Source organism: Vulpes vulpes, chromosome 5 (genome assembly GCF_048418805.1).
Source record: "Vulpes vulpes isolate BD-2025 chromosome 5, VulVul3, whole genome shotgun sequence".
Classification (NCBI taxonomy): Eukaryota; Metazoa; Chordata; class Mammalia; order Carnivora; family Canidae; genus Vulpes; species Vulpes vulpes.
In genome coordinates, this window is record NC_132784.1 from 84,843,231 (window position 1) to 84,862,791 (window position 19,561).

General features: G+C 52.4%; 1 protein-coding gene across 3 annotated transcripts in view; it reads left to right on the forward strand.

The window, feature by feature from the left end:
• PRR5L (proline rich 5 like) overlaps positions 1-19,561 on the forward strand; it is a 145,310-nt gene that overhangs the window by 108,250 nt on the left and 17,499 nt on the right. For all 3 annotated transcript variants that reach the window (XM_026012912.2, XM_072759143.1, XM_072759144.1), the window contains 2 exons: positions 3,076-3,124; positions 15,438-15,495. In XM_026012912.2, coding sequence (XP_025868697.1) covers positions 3,076-3,124; positions 15,438-15,495 — 107 coding nt within the window. The remainder of the gene's footprint in view (positions 1-3,075; positions 3,125-15,437; positions 15,496-19,561) is intronic.

Below are 19,561 nucleotides of genomic sequence, written 5' to 3' on the forward strand. Positions count from 1 at the left end.
GTGTGGTGACCTTGTGTAACACATCGCATGCTCAGAAGGAGGACAGGTTTTGTTGGGGACAGAGCAGCTTACTGAATGCCCCCCCCCCCGCCCCACCCCAGAGCAACAGGATGTTGACCTAAGTGACCCGATGGGGTCTGTTCCGTTCGGCTGAGTCTACATAACCATACCTCGCGGACAGGGCCTTGACCTCAGGATGGAAGGAAAGGATAAATGTCTGGTTCTCTTCTCATACCTGGTCATAAATCGTCCTTTATGTGTCAAGTACAGAAAGCAGATCGTTGTGCAGATTCCTGCGTCTGGCTCCTGCTCCGTGAAGAACTGAGGATCCCCCTCTGTGTGGTGCAAGCATCTCCCCGAGTCCTCTGCTCACAACCCCCCCCCCCCCCCCCCCCCCCACCGCATCACCATTGCTCCTGGTACGGCTGCTTCCAGCTTCCATCCTTTTCTGCTGCGCCCTGGCCTTGGTGCTTGTGTCAAGTCAGCTCTTTAGCCTCTGCTTCTCCCTCAAGCTTGGTCTTCCTGTGACGCCCCACAGAATCCTGGCCGTGGCCGTGGCCGTGGCTTGCTGGTACCCAGTGGTGCTGTACCTTCTTCCTGTAGGCCGCAGCCCCCGGCCTCCCCGGATGGGTGGGGGGCACATACTTCTTGGATCCCCCTGTTGGGGAGCCTCGTGACACTCCCGGAGTGCCGCCGTGAGGAGTCCCCGGGCAGTCACCACCCGTCTGACCCTGTCCAGCCTCAGTCAATGATGCGCACGTAGAGGCGCACTTAGAAGGGCACATAGAGCCCTCCTCCGCTGGGCTGCAGACAGTTTTCCGTAGCAGCTGACCTTGAAGGACTACCTTGCCACTGGCCTCTTTCTCCTTCCGTTTTATGAAGCATCTTCATGAGCACAGTGTTGCCCAGCGTGGATGCCTCAGGTCACCTCTGGAAAGAGCCCGTCGCTTGGCGTCAGGGCCGGCTGGGTCCCTCAGCATGGTGAGCGCCCAAGAAGTGCTTGGGTAACTCTGTTTGTAGTAGCTCATTATTATCAGGACTTGTCTTTGCCCCCTTGGGGGAAGCTTGGCTTCTTCGCCTAGGGTTTCGGGGCTTCCCAGTGGCCGTGAAGACCATGCTGGCAGGTGCTTCTCCCTCCAGCAGTCAGAAGCGGCCTCCCTGACTCTTCCTGTTCGAAAGCCTCCATCTGGGGCTGCCCACTAGGTTTCTGTTTTCTGTCTAAGAGATGCTTCTGGCCTCCAAGGCTCCTGCCCGCGGCCTGCTGACTGATGCAGGCTCCCGGGCCCCTCGCCAGACCCGCCCACACCTGGCCGAGCTGCTGGGTTGTGTTCATGGGGTGGCCTTCCAGGAGCCTGCTGTGCCGTTGGACCTGAAAATGCACCGTCCACCACAGGCACGTTTTCTGTTGTGGGAAAAGGAAGGTCTTTTCCGAGGTCGACATGTGTTTGCAGCTTTCCGGGGGTCTTTCTGACACAAGGATTTAGATCATGGATGGTCTTTCTTCTTCTTCCTTTGCACTCCTATTGCACCTATGATCTGCACATAATAATACCTCAGCGTAACTTCCCATTTCTCCCACAGCGACATGTGGGAACACGTTCTTGGGGTGTGTGCGTGGGGGGGGGGTGTCAGAAGCCTGAGCGTTTGTTCCTTAATGACCATGATGGGTGGGATGGGTCAATGAAATCATTTGAAGTTGTGAAGAGTGTACCCCCCTCCCTTAGGGAACTCACCAGATTTGGGGAGCCAGTTATTCTTGTTTCTAGCTTCCTCACCCTCGTTTGGATTAAAGAAAGAGCAGTAGGGCAGTCCCATGACTTGTCACAGGGAGAAGGGGGTCTGGTGCCAATACCTCTATCTTTAAAAGTCTTTGTAGCTCTGAAGGCTCTGAAAGTGTCTTGCGGGTGTCTTTATTAACATGCTATCGACCCACACTGCCAAGGCCTCATCTGTTTCTTTGCTTCTGTGTGTGTGGTGCCAGCACAATGTCTGGCACAAAAAGGACAGCTCGATGATAAACGTTTGTTGCTGGATAAATAAAATCTGTTTTCTCGGGTGCAGTCCCCTTTGAAGGACTTCCTTGGGGCTGGGTGGTAAGACCACCCAAGCCATGGCACCAGGTCCCAAGTCCTTGGGACCACCCAAGCCATGGCACCAGGTCCCAAGTCCTTGGGACCACCCAAGCCATGGCACCAGGTTGAATATCCCAACGGATTTGGAGGAGAGACAGGGTGGGAGCGTGGGAAGAGATGTTGAAAGTACAGACGGCCTGGGTTTGAGTCTTAACTCTGCCACTGGCTTGTTCCATTTCTGAGCCTCCATTTGTTTCTTTATCTGCACACGAGGGATGGTAATTGCCCTCCCCTCGCACATCCTTTACAATCTTTGGTCAAAGAATGTGTGAAAAAAACAGGTGTTTAAAATCATAAAGTCTACAAATACGGAGGATTACAAAATTATGTTCTTTCTCTTCTTTGCTCTTCTTCTTCTTCTTCTTCTTCTTCTTCTTCTTCTTCTTCTTCTTCTTCTTCTTCTTCTTCTTCTTCTTCCTCCTCCTCTTCTTCTTCCTTCTTCCTTCTTCCTTCTTCTTCCTTCTTCTTCCATCTTCACCTTCGCCTTCACCTTCTCCTTCTTCTTCTTCTCATGAAGCCTGGCTTGCCTCTACAACTCTATTAGAATCTCCTATGGCTGGGTCATGATCTCAGAGTTGTGAGATCAAACCCCACATCGGGCTCGGTGCTGGGCGTGGAACCTGCTTAAGATTCTCTCTCTCCCTCTCCCTCTGTCCCTTCCCCTGCTTGCTTGCATTTTCTCTCTCTCTCTCTCTCAAAAACAACAACAACAACAACAAAAAATCTCCTGTGCCTGCCTGGATCCCCCTGTAGGATTTCCACTGGCCGAATTCCCTAATAGCTTTTGCGCAGAGGTATTGCTAGAGCCTAGCACACGCCCTTCTTAGACCTGGCCTTGGTGCCTCGGCCATTGGTGAGCACGCCATTGTCGTTCTGTGTCTGTGACCTGGACGCTGGGACCTGTATCACCAAGGGCTGCTTGACGGTGTTTCTCTCTCCCCAGGAGGCTGCTGAAGAGTGAACTTGGATCATTCATTACAGACTATTTCCAGGTAAGCTGCATGGGTCTGAGCACCTGTCATCACAGTGTATGTGGATACGTATACCTAAAGGGATGGCCAATACTGTACACCTGGGCGTTCCTTCGACATCCAGAAGCATGGATACTGAGTCCCTGATATGTGCAGGGCCATTGTGGTCCCTCCTTTTATAGGGATTATGGTCTTGGGCAGCAGTTCTCAGGCTTCCTTTATGCTCTTAAAAATGACCACCTATTTGGGTCATCCCTGTCTTCACCATATGGGAAATAACTTAAACCTGAGAAATTTAAAATATTTAGTTCATTTACATAGTAAACCTAGGACACATTAGCCTAAACATGCTAATGTTTTTGTGTGAAAAATAACTTTTTTGGAATAAAAAAAAGAAAATAGAAGAGCGGCATTGTTTTCTCTTTGCAAATCTCTGCACTGTCTGGCCCCAGAGAAGATCTCCAGATCCTCAGATCCCTTCCCTGTTCAGGCTGTTGTGATATTGCACATCATGTAGCCTCTGGGAAATTGCATGGGGCACTCATGGAAGATGCAAGGAGAGAAGGGCAAAGCCTCTCTCACGGGACCCCACACGTCCCTCCCTCCCCCGTGGATGGCATCTGCTTCACTGTAACTGTGCATACCCATCAGCCACGGTATTTCTTGTTGCTAAGCCTCCTGGCCTATTTTGTTAAAGATGATGGGATCAGGGGATCTGAGGTCCCTCCTGCCCAAACACTGTTGTTACAAGGCTGCTGAATTCAAGTTCTGGGCTCCCCGGGAGAATGGTCGCTCATCCACGGACACAGGTGGTTTCCCCGACTGTAACCACAGGCACGTGGTGGGGGGGACGGCACACAGGCCATGGGGATGTGTTATTTGACCGAGTAGGGGAGTGGGTGACACTTCAGTGACGTCAGAGTTCCCCTCTTTTTGCTTACTAGCTGAGTGGCCCCGGGCAGGATGCCTCGTTGTCCCCATCTGTAAAAGGGGAACAAAAATATGACCTACCTTCGAGGTCATTGTATGGCTTCTGTGAAGTCACACGTGTAAAGCACTGAGCACATAGTGTGTGGGGAGGGAGGTGGGGGGATGGAGTGGGGAGTGGTCAAGCCATGGTCCCTAAAGCCAGGCTGCCCGGGTTCAGTGCCCAGTTTGGCCACTTACTAGCTGTGTGCCCTCGAGCAAGCTGCCTTCCCTCTCTGTGTTTCGGTTTTCTGTTCTATAAAAACAGGGCTGATAGGACCTTATCTTGATAAGGTTGCCGTGAGGACTAAATAGGTGATTATTTGTTGAGTGTTCAGAACGGTGAGGAGCGCGGAGGAAGACGGAGTAATGCGGCCATTAAATTTGTATGTGTGTATATTTGTCATTGTAAAGTGTCACCCATCCCTTTTAATGGGAAAGTAATATAAAAACATAAAACAATCTTGGTTTTTTGGTTGTCGATGTTACTGCATCTCCAAGGGGAACATTCTTTTAAGACAGCTTAAAGAGTTTTAGGTCTTAAAAACAACAGTCATTCTTCTTTTTCTTACTAAGATTCAGGAAGCTTAAACTTTTATGTACACTTTTTTTTTAAGATTTTATTTATTTATTCATGAAAGTCACAGACAGGCAGAGACACAGGCAGAGGGAGAAGCAGGCTCCCTGCAGGGAGCTCGATGCGGGACTCAATCCCAGGACCCCGGGGTCATGATCTGGGCCGAAGGCAGGCGCTCAACCGCTGAGCCACCCAGGTGCCCCTTATGTGCACTTTTAAAGAATGACAGCTGTCACTCCTCTAACACACACGCACACACATGCACAGACCAGAGGGTGGCCACTATAAATCTGGATGGAGCAAGCTCCAACAGGAACTCGGAATTCAGTTGGCTCAGACGTCTCAGCTGCTTGGAAGAAACCCTTTATCTGGGGAAAGACGAACGTAAAGATTAAGAAAGAGGTAATTAGTGACAAATGTGAATCATCTCAGCTGCCCCTGACTCAAAGATCTCTCTTGTCCTCAGCTTCTTCTCTTGCCGTCTGTAGTGACTGACTTTTAAATCCAACTCCAGAGATGTGGTTTTTCAATCAGTCCTGGAGAAACCTGCCAGGCTGGCCGCCTTCCTTGTTGACATTTAAAATAGACAGTTTGGTGTGGTTTCAATCGAGTTTTAAATGTCAGTTGTCTTTTGGCACGGGGTGGGGGGCGCTTACCCCTAGGATGGGTGGGGAAGGGCGCTGGGGTGGGGACTTGTTTATCTGGGAAGCCCTGAGGTTTTTGGGGGCGGTTAATGCTGCTTACAAAGCATGCCAAACACTTAACTAATAACCACACGTCATTTTTCTATCAAGAGCTTAACCAGAGAAAACTGCCTGGTGAATAGCGAGTCTCTTTCTGGGGGTGCGGGGTGGGCACTGGTTTTCACAGTTTTGAATCTGGGTTTTTCCTTAGTGTAAGGTGCTAGACTGGAGAGAAAGCTACCCTGGACGCTGTCTATTTAAATGCAGGCTTTAAGTCTCATGTAGGTGGGGAGCCCTTTTACAAATTAAAAAAAAAAAAAAAAAAGCTGTTTGGTCACCCAGTCCCTGGAAAGTACCTGGCATATGGTAGATGCTCAGTAAAGTTTCTTGGGAGAGAGGGAGGGGCTGGCTACCACAGATACATGGGCTGACTTTAGGTGGTACAGGCCGTCCGTTAAACAACACCAGCCTTCGCGGCTGGAAAGTACTTCCCTTCCTTTCCCTTTAGCGCTTCTGATTGTGCCAGGAAGAGCCTTGGTTTGCACCACTTTTACACTTCTGCGGGACTTGGCCATCTTCCTTGTTTCAGGAAGACAGGGCAGGCCTCAAACTTAGTGTCTTCAGCTAGGGACACTACTTAGGATTTCGTAATTTTTTTTTTTTTTTTGCATTGAGTTAGTGGTTGAGTTACATTTTTTTTTTTTTAAGAGACTCTATCTATTCATGAGAGACACAGAGAGTGAGTCAGAGACAGAGGCAGAGGGAGAAGCAGGCTCCCTGCAGGGAGCCTGATGCAGGATCCCTGGGATCACGCCCTGAGCCAAAGGCAGAGGCTCAATAGCTGAGCCACCCAGGTGCCCCAAGCTACATGCTATTTATGGCAAATGATGTTGCTCTAGTTTCATTTTTAAACATATTTATATTTTAAAAGGTGGATTGATTTAAGGAAAATAATATGCAAAGAATAATAGTTTAGGTGTCCCTGGTTGTGGCCAAATGGTAAAGGTGGTTCAAGAGAGACTCGGGTTTGGAAAGCCCCCTGCTAGGTACCCCTTGAAAATGGGCTGGTTCCAAAGCCATGCAAAGTAGAACTCTCCATGAGGGAGGATGGAGGGGAGGAGGGGAACCCAGGAGGGAGGCTTATGGAGGCCAGCCTTCATGGTCACCTGGCAAGGTATTTTCAAGAAGCAAAGTCTGAAGGGGCTCGAGGGGGGACATTCCTCCAGCAAGGAGGAGGGAGGAAGGTCCAGGGACAAATAAGAAACAGAAGCCCGGGGGTGGACAGGTAAGACCCCAAAGCCATGGATGTGGCTGTTGGGGAAGATGATGAATGGACCCTTTGGGCTTGGGGCTCCTCTAGGTGGAGGATCAGATGGCCGCCTGCCGGCCGCCTGCTCTCACCAGCAGGCTCCCGTCTCCCGGGACCCAGACCCCAACCCTATTTTGTTGCAAAGCCTTCCCTGTGACTCCGCTTTTGAAAGTGAACGTTCTCATCCTGTAGCTTTAAAGAACGAGTCTTGAAAGAGTATCTTCAGGGAAGAATAATGAAAATGACCCGAGGTGAAGGCAGAGGGGAAGCAGGTGGAAAAACCGTGCTTATCTTGTGTCTGCACACACGGAAGACGGGCCGTTTGAGCTGCAGAAATGCAGAGAGGTTTCCAGGAGACACAGGCCCCCAAAATCTGACATTTCCAATATTGAATTTTCTTTTTCTCTCTGTTTTGAATTGCACCTGGGAAGGAGACCTGGGGTCTTCCAGGGGAGCCCTGTTTCATAGAGACAGCTCTGTGGGATAATTGGTTCCTTACAACTTTGGAAATTTATGATACAAAATGCTCTGCATTTTTCGATCACCTAATTAGTGGTTAACCACCTTGGTGGTGTAGGGTGTGGGCATGCGAGGAGCTGCAGCCAGCATTTTCTGCGCTCCAGTATCTGCTGGCTGTGTTGTGTCTCTCGTGAACTTTCCCCCAAGTCCAGAAAGTTAAATTCCCTTGTGAAGCTAAACTTCGGCTTGATACAGAAACTCAGACTATAGTCAATGGCCCGGAATGAGAAAGAACCGAGGGAAAGGGGAAATTCAGTCACCCTGATGCCAAAAGGGCAAGCGGGGACCTCCGCCTCCTGCCCAGATTGGCGAGAGTCCCAGGAGGCCAGTTTCTTCTTAGCTCATCAGTATCAGGGAAAATTCATTGAGGGCTTGTGACACGTGACAGAGCCATGGGGGCATCGTAGCCACTGTGGAGTTTGAGATTGAAGACAGAGCAGGGATGTCGATGCGTCTGTGCGGGTACCACGCGGCGTTGTGTTACCTGAAAACCAGAGTGGGTGGTAAAGGCTTCCAAAACGGGCCCAGAAGGAATGAATATATTTTGTAGGGGCAAAGATGGGACTTGTTAGAATCCACAGATGGTTGGGTGGAGAGATGATAAAGAGCGGGGAAATTACTTTGTGTGACTTTTTCTCCCCCCTAAACCCAAATGGAATAGAGGAGGGAGGTCTCAGCTCCTCTTTGGTCAACCTGGGAAGTCTGCTACAACAAACGGGATTCCCCAAGTGGGAAAAGATGGTTAGGTGCACAGAAGGTGGCAAGGATGGGGCGTTGAACAAGTGGGGCGAGCGCCAGCACAAAGACAAGGAAGAGGGAAGCAGATGAGACTTTTAGGCAGGAAGATCGTTAGAGGTCGCATTTCGGATTTGGCCAGTACTTGGAAGAAAGGCCTTGTGGAGTTTGTAAGTATTGGGGTGGCCCGGCCAGCTGTGGTGCCTCTCAGCAGCTTTGCCAGGCTCCGTCGCCTGGGCAGCTACCTGAATTCTTTGCAGTTATTAGAATATTTTTATTGTACTTTTCTCACATCTTATGAAGACAGATGGAAAAGACGGGTCTTGTGAAAATGAAAAGTGTAGGTCTTAATATCATCGAGATCAAGATGAAAATCAGCGGGCATGCTGACATGGCAGGTGTTTAGGGTCTTGGACTTAGGTTGTGGCACATTCGGCTGTGGGAAAAGGAACCCGTAGGTACCCAAGGCTGGAAGTATGTCGCCCCAAGATGAGGCGTAGTTAGGGATTTTGTGATCCTTCCAGCTCTGTGGGCGCAGAACTCCTCCTTGTATCATATAAGTGCCCTGTTCCGCATGGATACGCGTTTTCAGGAGCCCATCGTGTATGAAGTTGGGTGATGTCCCATAGAGCGGGCAGGGCCAGGTTCAGGGCTCCAGTGGAGGAGGGACAGAGGCCGGGGTAGGTGCTGGGAACACACGCGAGGTTCAGATGCAGGGAAGTGTGCAGCGGTTCAGGGGCCTGAGGAATAAAGAACGGAGTTGGAAGGGCCGAGAAATATTTGTTAGGCGTGGAAAACAGCTTTCTCTGAGGCTGCTGAAGAGTTGTCGGGAGGACAGACACAGGAATAGTCCCGACAGCTGGCATTTTCAAGCATTTCTGCACCAGGCATTGCTGTCTAAGCTGGTGGTTCACAAAGTGTGGTCCCCGGACCAGCATCTTCACCGCCACCTGCCAGCCTGCCAGACTCACAGGATCTGGGGGCCAGCGGTCCGTGATCCCGATGCCTACACAAGTCTGACAAACGCCCCGAGCATCCTCCCCGTGCCAAGTCTCTTACCCCTCCTGACAGCCAATGAGGAAGATTCTGTTACTGCTGTTTCACAGATCCTGCCGCTGAAGCCCGGAGAAGGGAGCTTTATCCAAGATCGCACATCTAGTGCAAGGAAGAGCGCGTATCAAAGCCAGGGCCATCTGGCCACAGAAGAAAAATCTCCTGGGTTATACTTTAAACGTTAAAACGCCCTTAAGGCAACCTCTGAAAAACCCTAAGGAAGAAAAACGTCTGTGTTTTCAAATTTTATTTTACTTTATTTTCTGGAGTGCAGTGATACGGACATGGACTATTTTCTGGCTTCCTTGTAAAAAAGTAACTTAAAAAAAAAAGATTTTATTTATTTATTCCTGAGAGACACAGAGAGAGAGGCAGAGACACAGGCAGAGGGAGAAGCAGGCTCCCTGCAGGGAGCCCGATGTGGGACTGGATCCCAGGACCCCGGGATCACGCCCTGAGCTGAAGGCAGACGCTCAGCCGCTGAGCCACCCAGGTGCCCCGGGTCGTGTTTATAAGCCTCTTTGTTGCTTATCTAGGAAGGTATCCAGGTTCACAGGAAATGCAGACGTCCTTAGAGACGATGACTGTACTTTCAAAGTCACAGAGGGGGAAAAAGGAGGTGGCCCGCCGTTTCCCTCACTGGCTGGGCGCCAAGGCCGGGAACCCCTGTAGGCCTTGGATCGCTGGAAAGGTGCCCGGGGTAGAACTGTTGGCTGGCGCAGGCTGAGTAGGCACGGTGCCGGGCTTCTAGACGCCTCCGGGTGGGAAGGGATGTCTCGTTTGGGGATGGGGTCCCCTGGGGAGCCAGGTGGAGTTCTCCTGCTGGCCCGGGAGCAGGTAGCCGAGCCTGGGATGCCAGAAGCAGGAATGAGCCAGCTGGCTGCGGGCCTTGTGGTAGGGCTCAGTGATGTCACCAGAGACGCCCAGTATGTGGGAGCCTGGAGCGGATCTCCTCTACTTTCCCCCGCAGGCAGGGACGCAAGCAACCCCCCAGCTGCCAGGGCCGGAGCACTCGATGGCCGAGAGCACCAGCCCTCCTGCCGAGAGCATCTGGACCCCGATCCCTGCCAAAGCGCTCCCTGGGGGGTAGCTGCAGGCACGTCACTCCACCTCTCTGAGCCTGGCGTTCTGAGCCCCGAGCCCGTTGTAATCATGGTACCTGCCTCAGAAGGCCGTTGTGGCTTCAAGGGGAGATGTCCCGTTTGCAGAGTGCTGGGTGCAGGGGGAGCAGTCGGCATAGGGTACTGCGTATTTTTGTATCTTGTACTGTCATTGCTAGAATAAACCAGGAGCATGTACTGGGGGAAAGACCTGGGTTTGGATTCAGACCAACCCGGGTGCCGGTTCTGGTCTCACTTGTGCCAGTTTGCTTCTCTGAGCCTCGATTTTTTCATCTGTGAAACAGGCATAGTTATAATGAGCTAGTGCATGAGAGGGTGTAGTGCGGTGCCTGACAAGAGTAAAAATCAGTAAGTAACTCTCCTGTCCTCCCATCGCCATCATCATCATCATTGTCGTTGCCATCATCATCATAATCGTCATCGTCATCATCATTGTCATCATCATCATTATCGTCATTGTCGTCATCATCATCACCATCGTCATCATCATCGTCATCATCGTCGTCATCATTATCATCATCATCATCATCATCATGGTCATCATCATCATCATTGTCATCATCATCATCATCATCGTCATCATCCTCATCATCATCATTCTCGTTGTCATCATCATCCATCATCATTGTCATCACCATCATCGTCATCATCCTTGTCATCACCATCATCGTTGTCATCGTCATCATCGTCATTGTCCTTGTCATCACCATCATCGTCATCATCATCATCATCATCACTGCCAAAGCAGTGGAAGCGACTGGTGGCCGGCAGCCTTAGCCTTTACCGAATCCCCGCTGTGTGCAAAGTTCTTCCCTCTGGGAAGATGGGCTTAGTGTCCTTCTCCCCACCCCCAGGCCTGAGGGGTTCCCTGTTTTCCTGAGTCCCCCGGTGGGGTTGGAGAGGTGCCTGCCTGATGGACGCACGCTGGAGACAAGCCCACCTCTCCTCTGCCCTCCCCCATTGCTTCCTGCCTGTCCTCCGTGATCACCGAGTTAGGATGAGCCGAGTCGGTCCCTGCCCATTCAAGATTGGGTGGTTTTAGTGCCTTTCCCTAGACATCCTTGTTTCTTGCATTTTTTTTCCTAGCTGAACCTCACTTTTCTGTTGGCAGCCTACCTTTGGATGTCTTAGAAAAAAAAACAGACGTGCCGGCTTGTTTTTCACGCCCAGGCTCCTGTGCCACTTCATCGACGGGCTGTGTGTTCCACGTCTAAGTTCAGTTGCGGGTGGTGGCGAGGCACCGAGTAACAACGGGCCTCCTTCCAAGTCCCAGATCCTTTCCTAGGTGGCTGCTATTGAATGTGAGCTTTTTTTTTTTTTTTTTTTTTGCCTTGAAGCCTTAGGACTGGGGAGGTGGTGGGGTTGCTGCCACAGGGCAGGGAGTGGGACCGGAGTAAAGTGGGGTTCCTTGCGGCCCTGACACCACACGGCTTTATCACCTCTGCCCGCCGCGAGCAGGGCCCCGGCACCTTCTGGAATCAGGCATTCATCAAGGGCTGGGAATGCTGTGAGGTGGGTTCCTGGGGGAGCAGGTGCTCGGAAGACAGACCGGGCATGATGGATGCCCCGTTCAAGACTGGTTCCCCGCCCCCAGCTCCCCCGCCTCCATTTTTTTTTAAGATCTCTGCAGCCTTAAGCCCCACAGATGTCCAGTTGGTATATCCCTGAGTGAAATGACCAGCAGACAGGGCGGATTTCATAATGTACAGGGCTCAGTGCGGACAAAAAAAAATGTGGCCATGGGCAGGGTGGGGAAACCAGGCTCCCCTTTCTTTGGGCTTGCTGCTGCAGCCCGTGGTGGACAGGTGGCCCCCCCAAGAGATTGTACCCTTCACACCCTCAGCACACAGACCAGGGGTGGCCAAGAGGCCCACTCTGAGCCACCAGCACTTGAGCCACAGCCCCGTCAGCCCTGGTGGGATGCTGCAGGGTATGCACCCAGCCCTCCCCTCCCTGCAGCTGGGCCTGGGCCCCCACCCACGGGACCCTTTCTGCCATCTGAAGACTAGGAGGATGGTGGGAGGTGGGCAGGGCGAGGGAGACCCTGCAGTGGGGCCAGCCAGCACAGGGGTGGGGAGCAGGTGTGGAAAACCCCTTCTGGGGAGGTGGTAGGAGGCTGGGCCACAAGGGAGCTGAGGCCCCCAGCCCTGGCACCTCCTCCATTGCCCCATCCAGTTTTAGTTGCAAAGCACAAGTTCAAAGATAAAAATATTGAGAATTGAAGCAGAGCATTAAGGCCAAGCGGGAAGCCCTTCAGACTGTGAGGCCTGCAGCCACACAGGACCCCGACCTCCCGAGGGTCCTGCTGGACGGCAGATTCCCGGGAGAGAAGACCGTTGGCTCAGTCGGAGGCCTGGGTCAGGGGTGGGGTGGGAGCCAGGCCGGCAGCTAAGTCATCGATGCAGGCTGTGGTTGGGGGGGGTTTGAGCTTGCACAGTGGGGCACAGGTCCCTTAAGTGGATGACGGGTGCTTCTCGGGGCGGGGGGTGGGGGTGCTGGGGGCTTGGCTGGCCCCAAAGATAGCCTTCCTCTGGGTGCACTTGCCAAATAAAATTCAGAAACCAGTTCTTCGACTGTAAAATAAGAGTAAAATCTACAAATGCCTAGGGATAGAAAAATTTGCAAGATGCTTTAGAAAGGTGCTTTAGGTTCCTGGAAGAGGAGTCCACCCAGATACCATCGACACGGTGCTTGACCAGTGGATTTTGACCATAGGGCTGGGGAGATTGGCGGGAGGACTAGATGCCCCTTAAATCCCCCCCTAAGCCCTAGCTTTTGTTGCTCTTGTTTTGGTCTATGTTACAGAATTGCCGTGCTGGGTATCATGAGAATTTAAAAAAAGAATTTCTTTTCCATTTCTCCATAATACGCAAGTCATTTCTTTTCCTTGTAAAGGAAAAAAAAAAAGTGTTTTTTTTTTTTCTTTTTTTCCCCAAGCGTCTCCTTAAAGGGGGAAGATCTAGGAGAGAGAAGGAAGGAGAACCTGGGCCATCTTTTAAAGTTTATCCCTTAAGATACAGACCAAGCGATTTTTACCAAATGAAGAAACGTCAACGAATTTAGGCGTCCCGCATCCCCTTCTCCCCTCTACTACATATCCTGTCTCTTAATCTTGATTTCTTAAAAGTTCAAAATGCTCTTTAGCACCCAGACAGTACCTATACTCAGCAAATGCTCATTAGCATCTGCTGTGTTTGGGGCACTTTCTCAGAGGCACGGGCACCAACGTAAGAAATGATCCTCACCCCTAAGGACCTACTGCACAGGTTATTCATTTCTTTGGTTAACTCATCCTGTAACCTGGACGAGGCTTTTGTAAGTCTCTGTCGCGGTGCCTCCCGTTCTCCTCCACCCCCACACCGTGGAACCGCAGAGATGGAACAGGCACCCAGGCTGCCTTAAGAGGGAGGCTTGACCCCATCCGCCCGTGCATCGTGGGAATGTGAGCTTTCGGAGGGCTGGGAAGCCGTTTTGGAAGAAGCCTGGGACATCCACGCGGGCATTAGAGGTGGCGACAGAGAGTCATGGCATTGGGAGCCTCCACACGGAGCGCCCAGGGGTGCCCTGAGCAGCTCCCTGCCTGGGTGAGAGGGCCCCATGCAGGGACTTGAGACCCCAGGTGCTCAGAGACATGCAGGTGGAGTCATTGCCATCTGGAAGCGCCTCGGTAACCCTTTCCTATCACAAAGCCTGGCTTCCGATGGTCTGCGTTGGGTGCCGTGGTGCTTTCTTGCTGTTGGACCCAGAAGCTCCTGGGATTCGTTGTCTCAGCTGGAAGGTAGAGAACACAGTTGAGGTTTCCCCTTGATTGCCTGTTCCTTCCATAGTTCTCTGTGAAGCAATTGATTTTTTTTCTTTTGTCCTTCGACAGACTTGGTGTTCTCTAAGACGTCACTCTAACTTGGGTTTGGGGTTCCATCTTGAGACGAAACAGTGGCCAACTGCTTTTTGAAGTTAGGTCATGTCTTGTGAATTTTAATAGGACCCGTGAACTTTGGTTTATATGTGTGAGTCCCAGAAATACGATAGTCCCTCTGATAAAATATTTTAGGTGACTTGATGTAGGCCCATTTGTTACAGACCCTCTCTACCTCCTACTCTATTTGTGAAGATAGATGGAAAGAGCAACTATGATCATCATTGCCTATTACCGGGGAGCACCAAGGACACCAAAAACTGTGTGTGTGTGTGTGTGTGTGTGTGTGTGTGTGTGTGTGTGTGTATTTATAATGACTGATTCTTACACGAACTTTATGATGTTGCTGGTATGGTACCATTTTATAGATAAGGAACTCAAGAATCAGGGAGAGTAAGGCCAAGATCACACAGCTAGAATGTGGCCGAGCAGGGACTTGAACCCGTCTGATATCCAAGTTTTTTTGCCTCTCTGCTATGCATGCTCTTGTCCTCATTGCAACAGGGTTTTAGGGCTTTATAAAGGAGAATAGTAAGAAATGCACTGGGTGTTTTGTAGGATACGTATCACCGTGGGCCTCTTACCCCATAAGCAAACACCTTTGACGGTCTGATAACATGAGGTGAGCTGGAGAGGCAGCAGCGCATCCTTGCTCTCGGGGCTTCTGTGACCTGTGGAGGGGCCGCACCACTTATGGGACCAGCTCTGGCCCTTCAAGGGGAGGGAGGGGTCTGGGTGGGAAAACTCGCTGGAAGGCAGTGAAGTAGAGTGGAGAGAGCAGGGCTCCTGGCGCCAGGAGGATGTGCCCCTTGTCCTGAGGCAGTGTCTTCCCTGACCATCTGTAACCAGACTATTGGGAAGGTTGGAATTAGGTGAAATGGAGGAGATAAACCCTCTGACATATGCAGCACACTCCGCAGTTGTTCGGTGCAATTGCAAAAGGGCTTGACCTCCTATGCCCTTTCCACAGCTTCCCATGCACATGCTCACTGATGGACACATACCCCCGGCTGCATAGAGTTTTGCACATAGTCTCTTTCATGTTAGTGTGAGAAACCCTAAATCTATCTTTTAATAAAAGTATTCTCTCTGCGTAATTTCCCGTTACCTCAGCGGTCCCTTTCCTGGGTTTAGATTAAGGGCTTGAAGGACTTGGGGTGTCAGCTAGAGAGAGGCCGGCCGGAGGAGTCAGCCAGGCATGGGGCATGGTGCCTCCTTCCTGCATGGAGGGATGGGGCTGCGGTGGGCTTTGGTTCTTGTCCCCCTCTTTGCCATGGGATGTCTCACCGACTTCTCCCTCTGTCCTTCTTCCGAGAGGACAAAAGGCTCCCCAAGCCTGGAGGCATGACTAGCCCCCAAGTGCCCAGAACCCCGTGCCCTCACCCACTAGATGGGGAAGAGGTCTTGTCGGTCTCGAGTAGCCCAACCCTTGTCTTCTTTGTTCTCTCTTGACAGAATCAGCTTCTTGCAAAAGGCCTGTTGTTTGTGGAGGAGAAGATTAAGCTGTGCGAAGGCAAGTACAAGGCCCCCCTCGGATAGCAGGCCCTGGGGCTTGGCCTCGGACGTTTGGACAGCGGGAAACCTTCTCCCCAAAAGTGGGGGACTCATGGGGGGGTGCTCCCCTGCCTGTGTCTCCACCAGCTGGGTGGCCGCCCTCAGCTTGGAGTTGGCCACTCGTGGCAGCACAAGTTGGATCTGCACTTTGAGAAGTCGGGGGGACCTGGGGGGGTCTTCTCAGAGACCTCATCGAGGCCTCTCGCAGGAGGTGAGCTGTGGAGGGATGAATGCCGTGCTCTGCTCTCTGGTCTGCTCTGGGCTGTTTGCAATTGCCTTTTTTTTTCTTTCTTTTTTTTTTTTTGCATCTTTCTTGAGGTCCTATATGACAGGAGGCCCCTGCCCACTTGGGGGACATTATCCTAAGCAGGTACCTGCTGATTGGACAGGCAGAGGGAGATTTCCTGGGCTTCAAAGGTTTTAGAGCCCGTGGGATAGGATAAAAAGGTGCTGAATGTGGACGGGCGAGGGGACGAGGGCAAGGATCCGCCAACCCTGTGACTGCCAAGCTGCCACCAAGGTGGTGGATCCCGATCTTAGCTGACCACCTGTTTCTTGAGCAAGTTTCTAGTTTCTTTGAGCCTTGTTTTTTTGTTTTGTTTTGTTTTGTTTTTTTGTTTTTTTTTTAAGCATTTTTAAAATGATCAAATGGGGCCAGGGAGGATAAGGAGCGTAATCGGCATAGCACCATTATCTGCTCCACAGACTGGTTCCCTCTTTTTATTTTTTTTTAATCCTACTCTAGCCTGGAGACTTCTATCTGTAGGGCAGGTTTATTACTAGATGCAGGCATTGCAGGCAGGACAGCATGGGGTTTCTTTTTGGTTTTTTGGGGTTTTTGCCCCCATTCCCTGGGAAAGAGACTCTTATCTGGTGTAGCATCTCCTAGAAAGACGAAATAGGAGACAAATGAGAACTGATGCTGGAAGGGTCCATTGCCTAGCACACGGCAAGTGCTCAGCAGACCTTTGGAAGGATAGAGGCTAGGAATTAGCCTCTGTATATTTGAGAGCTGACTGAGCCTGTAGCCTTGTTTTCCTTCAATACAACTGTTTTCAGATTTTTCCAGCCTAAATGCTCACTAGCCCAAGGCCTGGTTTATTTTTATTTTTATTTTTTTTGAGAGAGAGTGAGCATGCACGTGTGCACCTGTGGGGGCAGAGGGAGGGGGAGAGAGAGAATCCTAAGCAGACTCCACACCCATCGTGGAGCCCGACGCAGGGCTTGACCTCACGGCCCTGAAATCATGACCTGAGCTGAAATCAAGAGTTCGACGCTCAACCGACTGAGCCGCCCAGGTGCCCCGCAAGGCCTTAGCTTTCAGCGCCTGGCTTTGACCAGAAGTAGGTGCCCCTTCCGCGTTTTGGGGTCAGGCAGGTCCACAAGCACGGAGGTCGACTGCCTCACTGGGGCGGGGGCAGGGGGGAGAGGAGCACAGTCTGTGGCCACGTTATTTGCCCGTGAGTTGTCTGGGTGGGGGCGGGGGGGGTTAGGATGTGCTCCTGGAAATGTGGAAAACCAGCTTCAGGATGGAGATACTGAGCAAAACGGGAGATTGAAGTGCTTTCAAGGGGAAGCTCAGTGCCTCTCTTTCAAGTGACAGTCGACGTAAACATGTTTTGAGTGAAAGCTCAGGAGTGGAGAGCTGAGCCGCGCGGCGTAGGCAAAGGTCATCCAGGGTCCTGTGCGTCTGCCCCAAAGCAGGCTGGCGGGGCACCGGCCCCGTGTTCTTCTGGGTCCGCTCCCGTCCTGGGGCCTGAGCGGCACCTCTGCACACCCAGGGGGCACGGGGCCTGTGCGGGAGCCTCTGAGGCCCCTCCTGACCTCGGGCAGGACGTCTCCACTTCTGTAGGGATGTACTACATTTCCAAGCAAGATTGTACTGGGCCAAACAGATTCTCTTGCCGTAAAATGCAGGTGGGACACAGCTGATGGGCTCCACCCCATCGCTGACCAGACCTTGCTTTATGAAGCTGATGGTTTGCGTACGTGTGCCCGCCTGACGGGGAGGCCGCAGGAAGAGCCCGGGCAGCTCTGACACGCGTGTCACCCTCTTGTGGGCAGGACCTGGCCTGTTACTTCCACTCATAACCCCTAGAGCTTTAGTGACTGTGACCGGAGGGGGTTTCTTCTTCCCCTTCTATATACGTGCGGTGATCTGAGCTCCCATGCACGTTTACAGGACGGTTTCTGTGGTGGGGTCATCTAGAACCTTCCATCTGGCCGCCCTTCATCTTCGCCGGGAGCTGAGTCCTTACGGGCTGTTTCTGAAGCTGACGTCCCCTCCCTGTGACGCTGTCGTCCCCGGGGCTAGCCTGTTTCGTTAGCCGGTGCCCGTCTGATGTTCTTGTCTGAACACTTTCCAAAACTTGCATTACCCTCATGCAGTTTGAAGCCGGCAGTTGGGCCCAGGTTCCCGGGTGGGGGGCGGGGGTGGTGCCTTCCTGCCGCCGGGCTGGGGGTGCCCTTGTGTGCCAGCCAGCGTTGCAGTACGGAGGCACCCACGCGGAGCCACAGGGTTCTCACCCCCTCCTTCCATGTCGGGGAGGCCTCTGCTTGCCTTCCTCCTGGAAGGCCTAGGACGCAGGCCATCAACCAGTGGAGAAGCTGGAAGGGCCCTTCCTCCCGGGGCTGGGTCACCTTGGTTTGGGGATACCAGGATGAGCCGACGTCCCACACGTTCCTTCTGACCTCCCTGACTCCTCCCTGCAGCAGACTAGCGTAGCCTACGTCGGAAAAGATTTGTTTGTTCAGACCCTGACTGACTGTCAATGGTGCACCAGGGGCTTTGCTGGGTGCTGGGGACATGGTGGTGACCGCAGCCATCGTAGGATCCCGGGCCCTCGTGGGGCTCACAACCAGCGCTGGCGGCAGACATTAATCAAATCATCAAATACAAAACCGTAATCGCAACAGCTGCCAAGAATACAGTCTGGGGGAGGGGGGTTGGCTGTAGAAGCTGTGCTGGAGCTAAGAGGAGGAGGACAGGCGGATGTTGGGCAAGCAGAGCGAGGGGAGGAACAGTCTAGGCCAAGGGAGCAGCACGTGCAAAGGCCCCGTCGTGCAGAGGAGCACGGTGAGCCTGAGGGGCTGAGACAAAATCCACAGGTAAGGGACTCCAAGCAAGTGTGACCCGCTCCCTGTGAGGGAAATGAGTGGGCGCTGGGGGTGTGCGTGGCCCTCTGACCTTTCAGAGTCCGCACGTCCTCAGCCCTGGGTGCGGCTTGTCCTGCCCTCACTCTGATCTCTCTCTCCAGCCACTGCTTTTTTTTTTTTTTTTTTTAAGATTTTATTTATTTATTCATAAGAGACACACAGAGAGAGAGACGCAGAGACACAGGCAGAGGGAGAAGCAGGCCCCATGCAGGGAGCCTGACGTGGGACTCGATCCCGCGTCCCCAGGTTCAGGCCCTGGGCCAAAGGCGTTGCTAAACCGCTGAGCCACCCGGGCTGCCCCAGCCACTGCTTTTATTGTCCATTAAATTAATAGGCAGAGGACGCTAAGCGACCCTTCCCAAGATCCGTTCGGCGGGCCTGGCAGTGTTTGGCCAAGCGCCTCTCGCTGTCTCACGCTGGCTGACCCAGTTTCTCCGCCTCAGCCACGCACGACGGTGCTCAGGCAGCTCTGTCATCTAGGTCATTAAGCAGCAGCTGTGTTCGGGCCCCTCTCTGCCGCTGCCCGCCTTCCTGCAGGTGCCGAGTCCCTGGCACAGCCTTCGGGTGGCGTTGGCTGACCTGTGTACCCGCAGCCTGGGACGGGCGCCTGACCACGGTTGGCCTTCTGGGCCCCGGGGGTGACAGGAGGCACAGCGCCGGGACATGGGTCCTATGTTCCCCACCCCCCACCCCACCCTCCGCCTCTGGCTATTGCAAACCAGTGGGCGCAAGTGACAGTTTCTAGGCTCTCCTTCCCCAACCCCCTGCTCCTGTACTGACAGCTCAAATCCAGGGTAAAAACAAAAAAGAAACAAAAAAACAACAGTGTCGCCGTGATTAGAAAATCAAAACAGAAAATAACTGTGCCT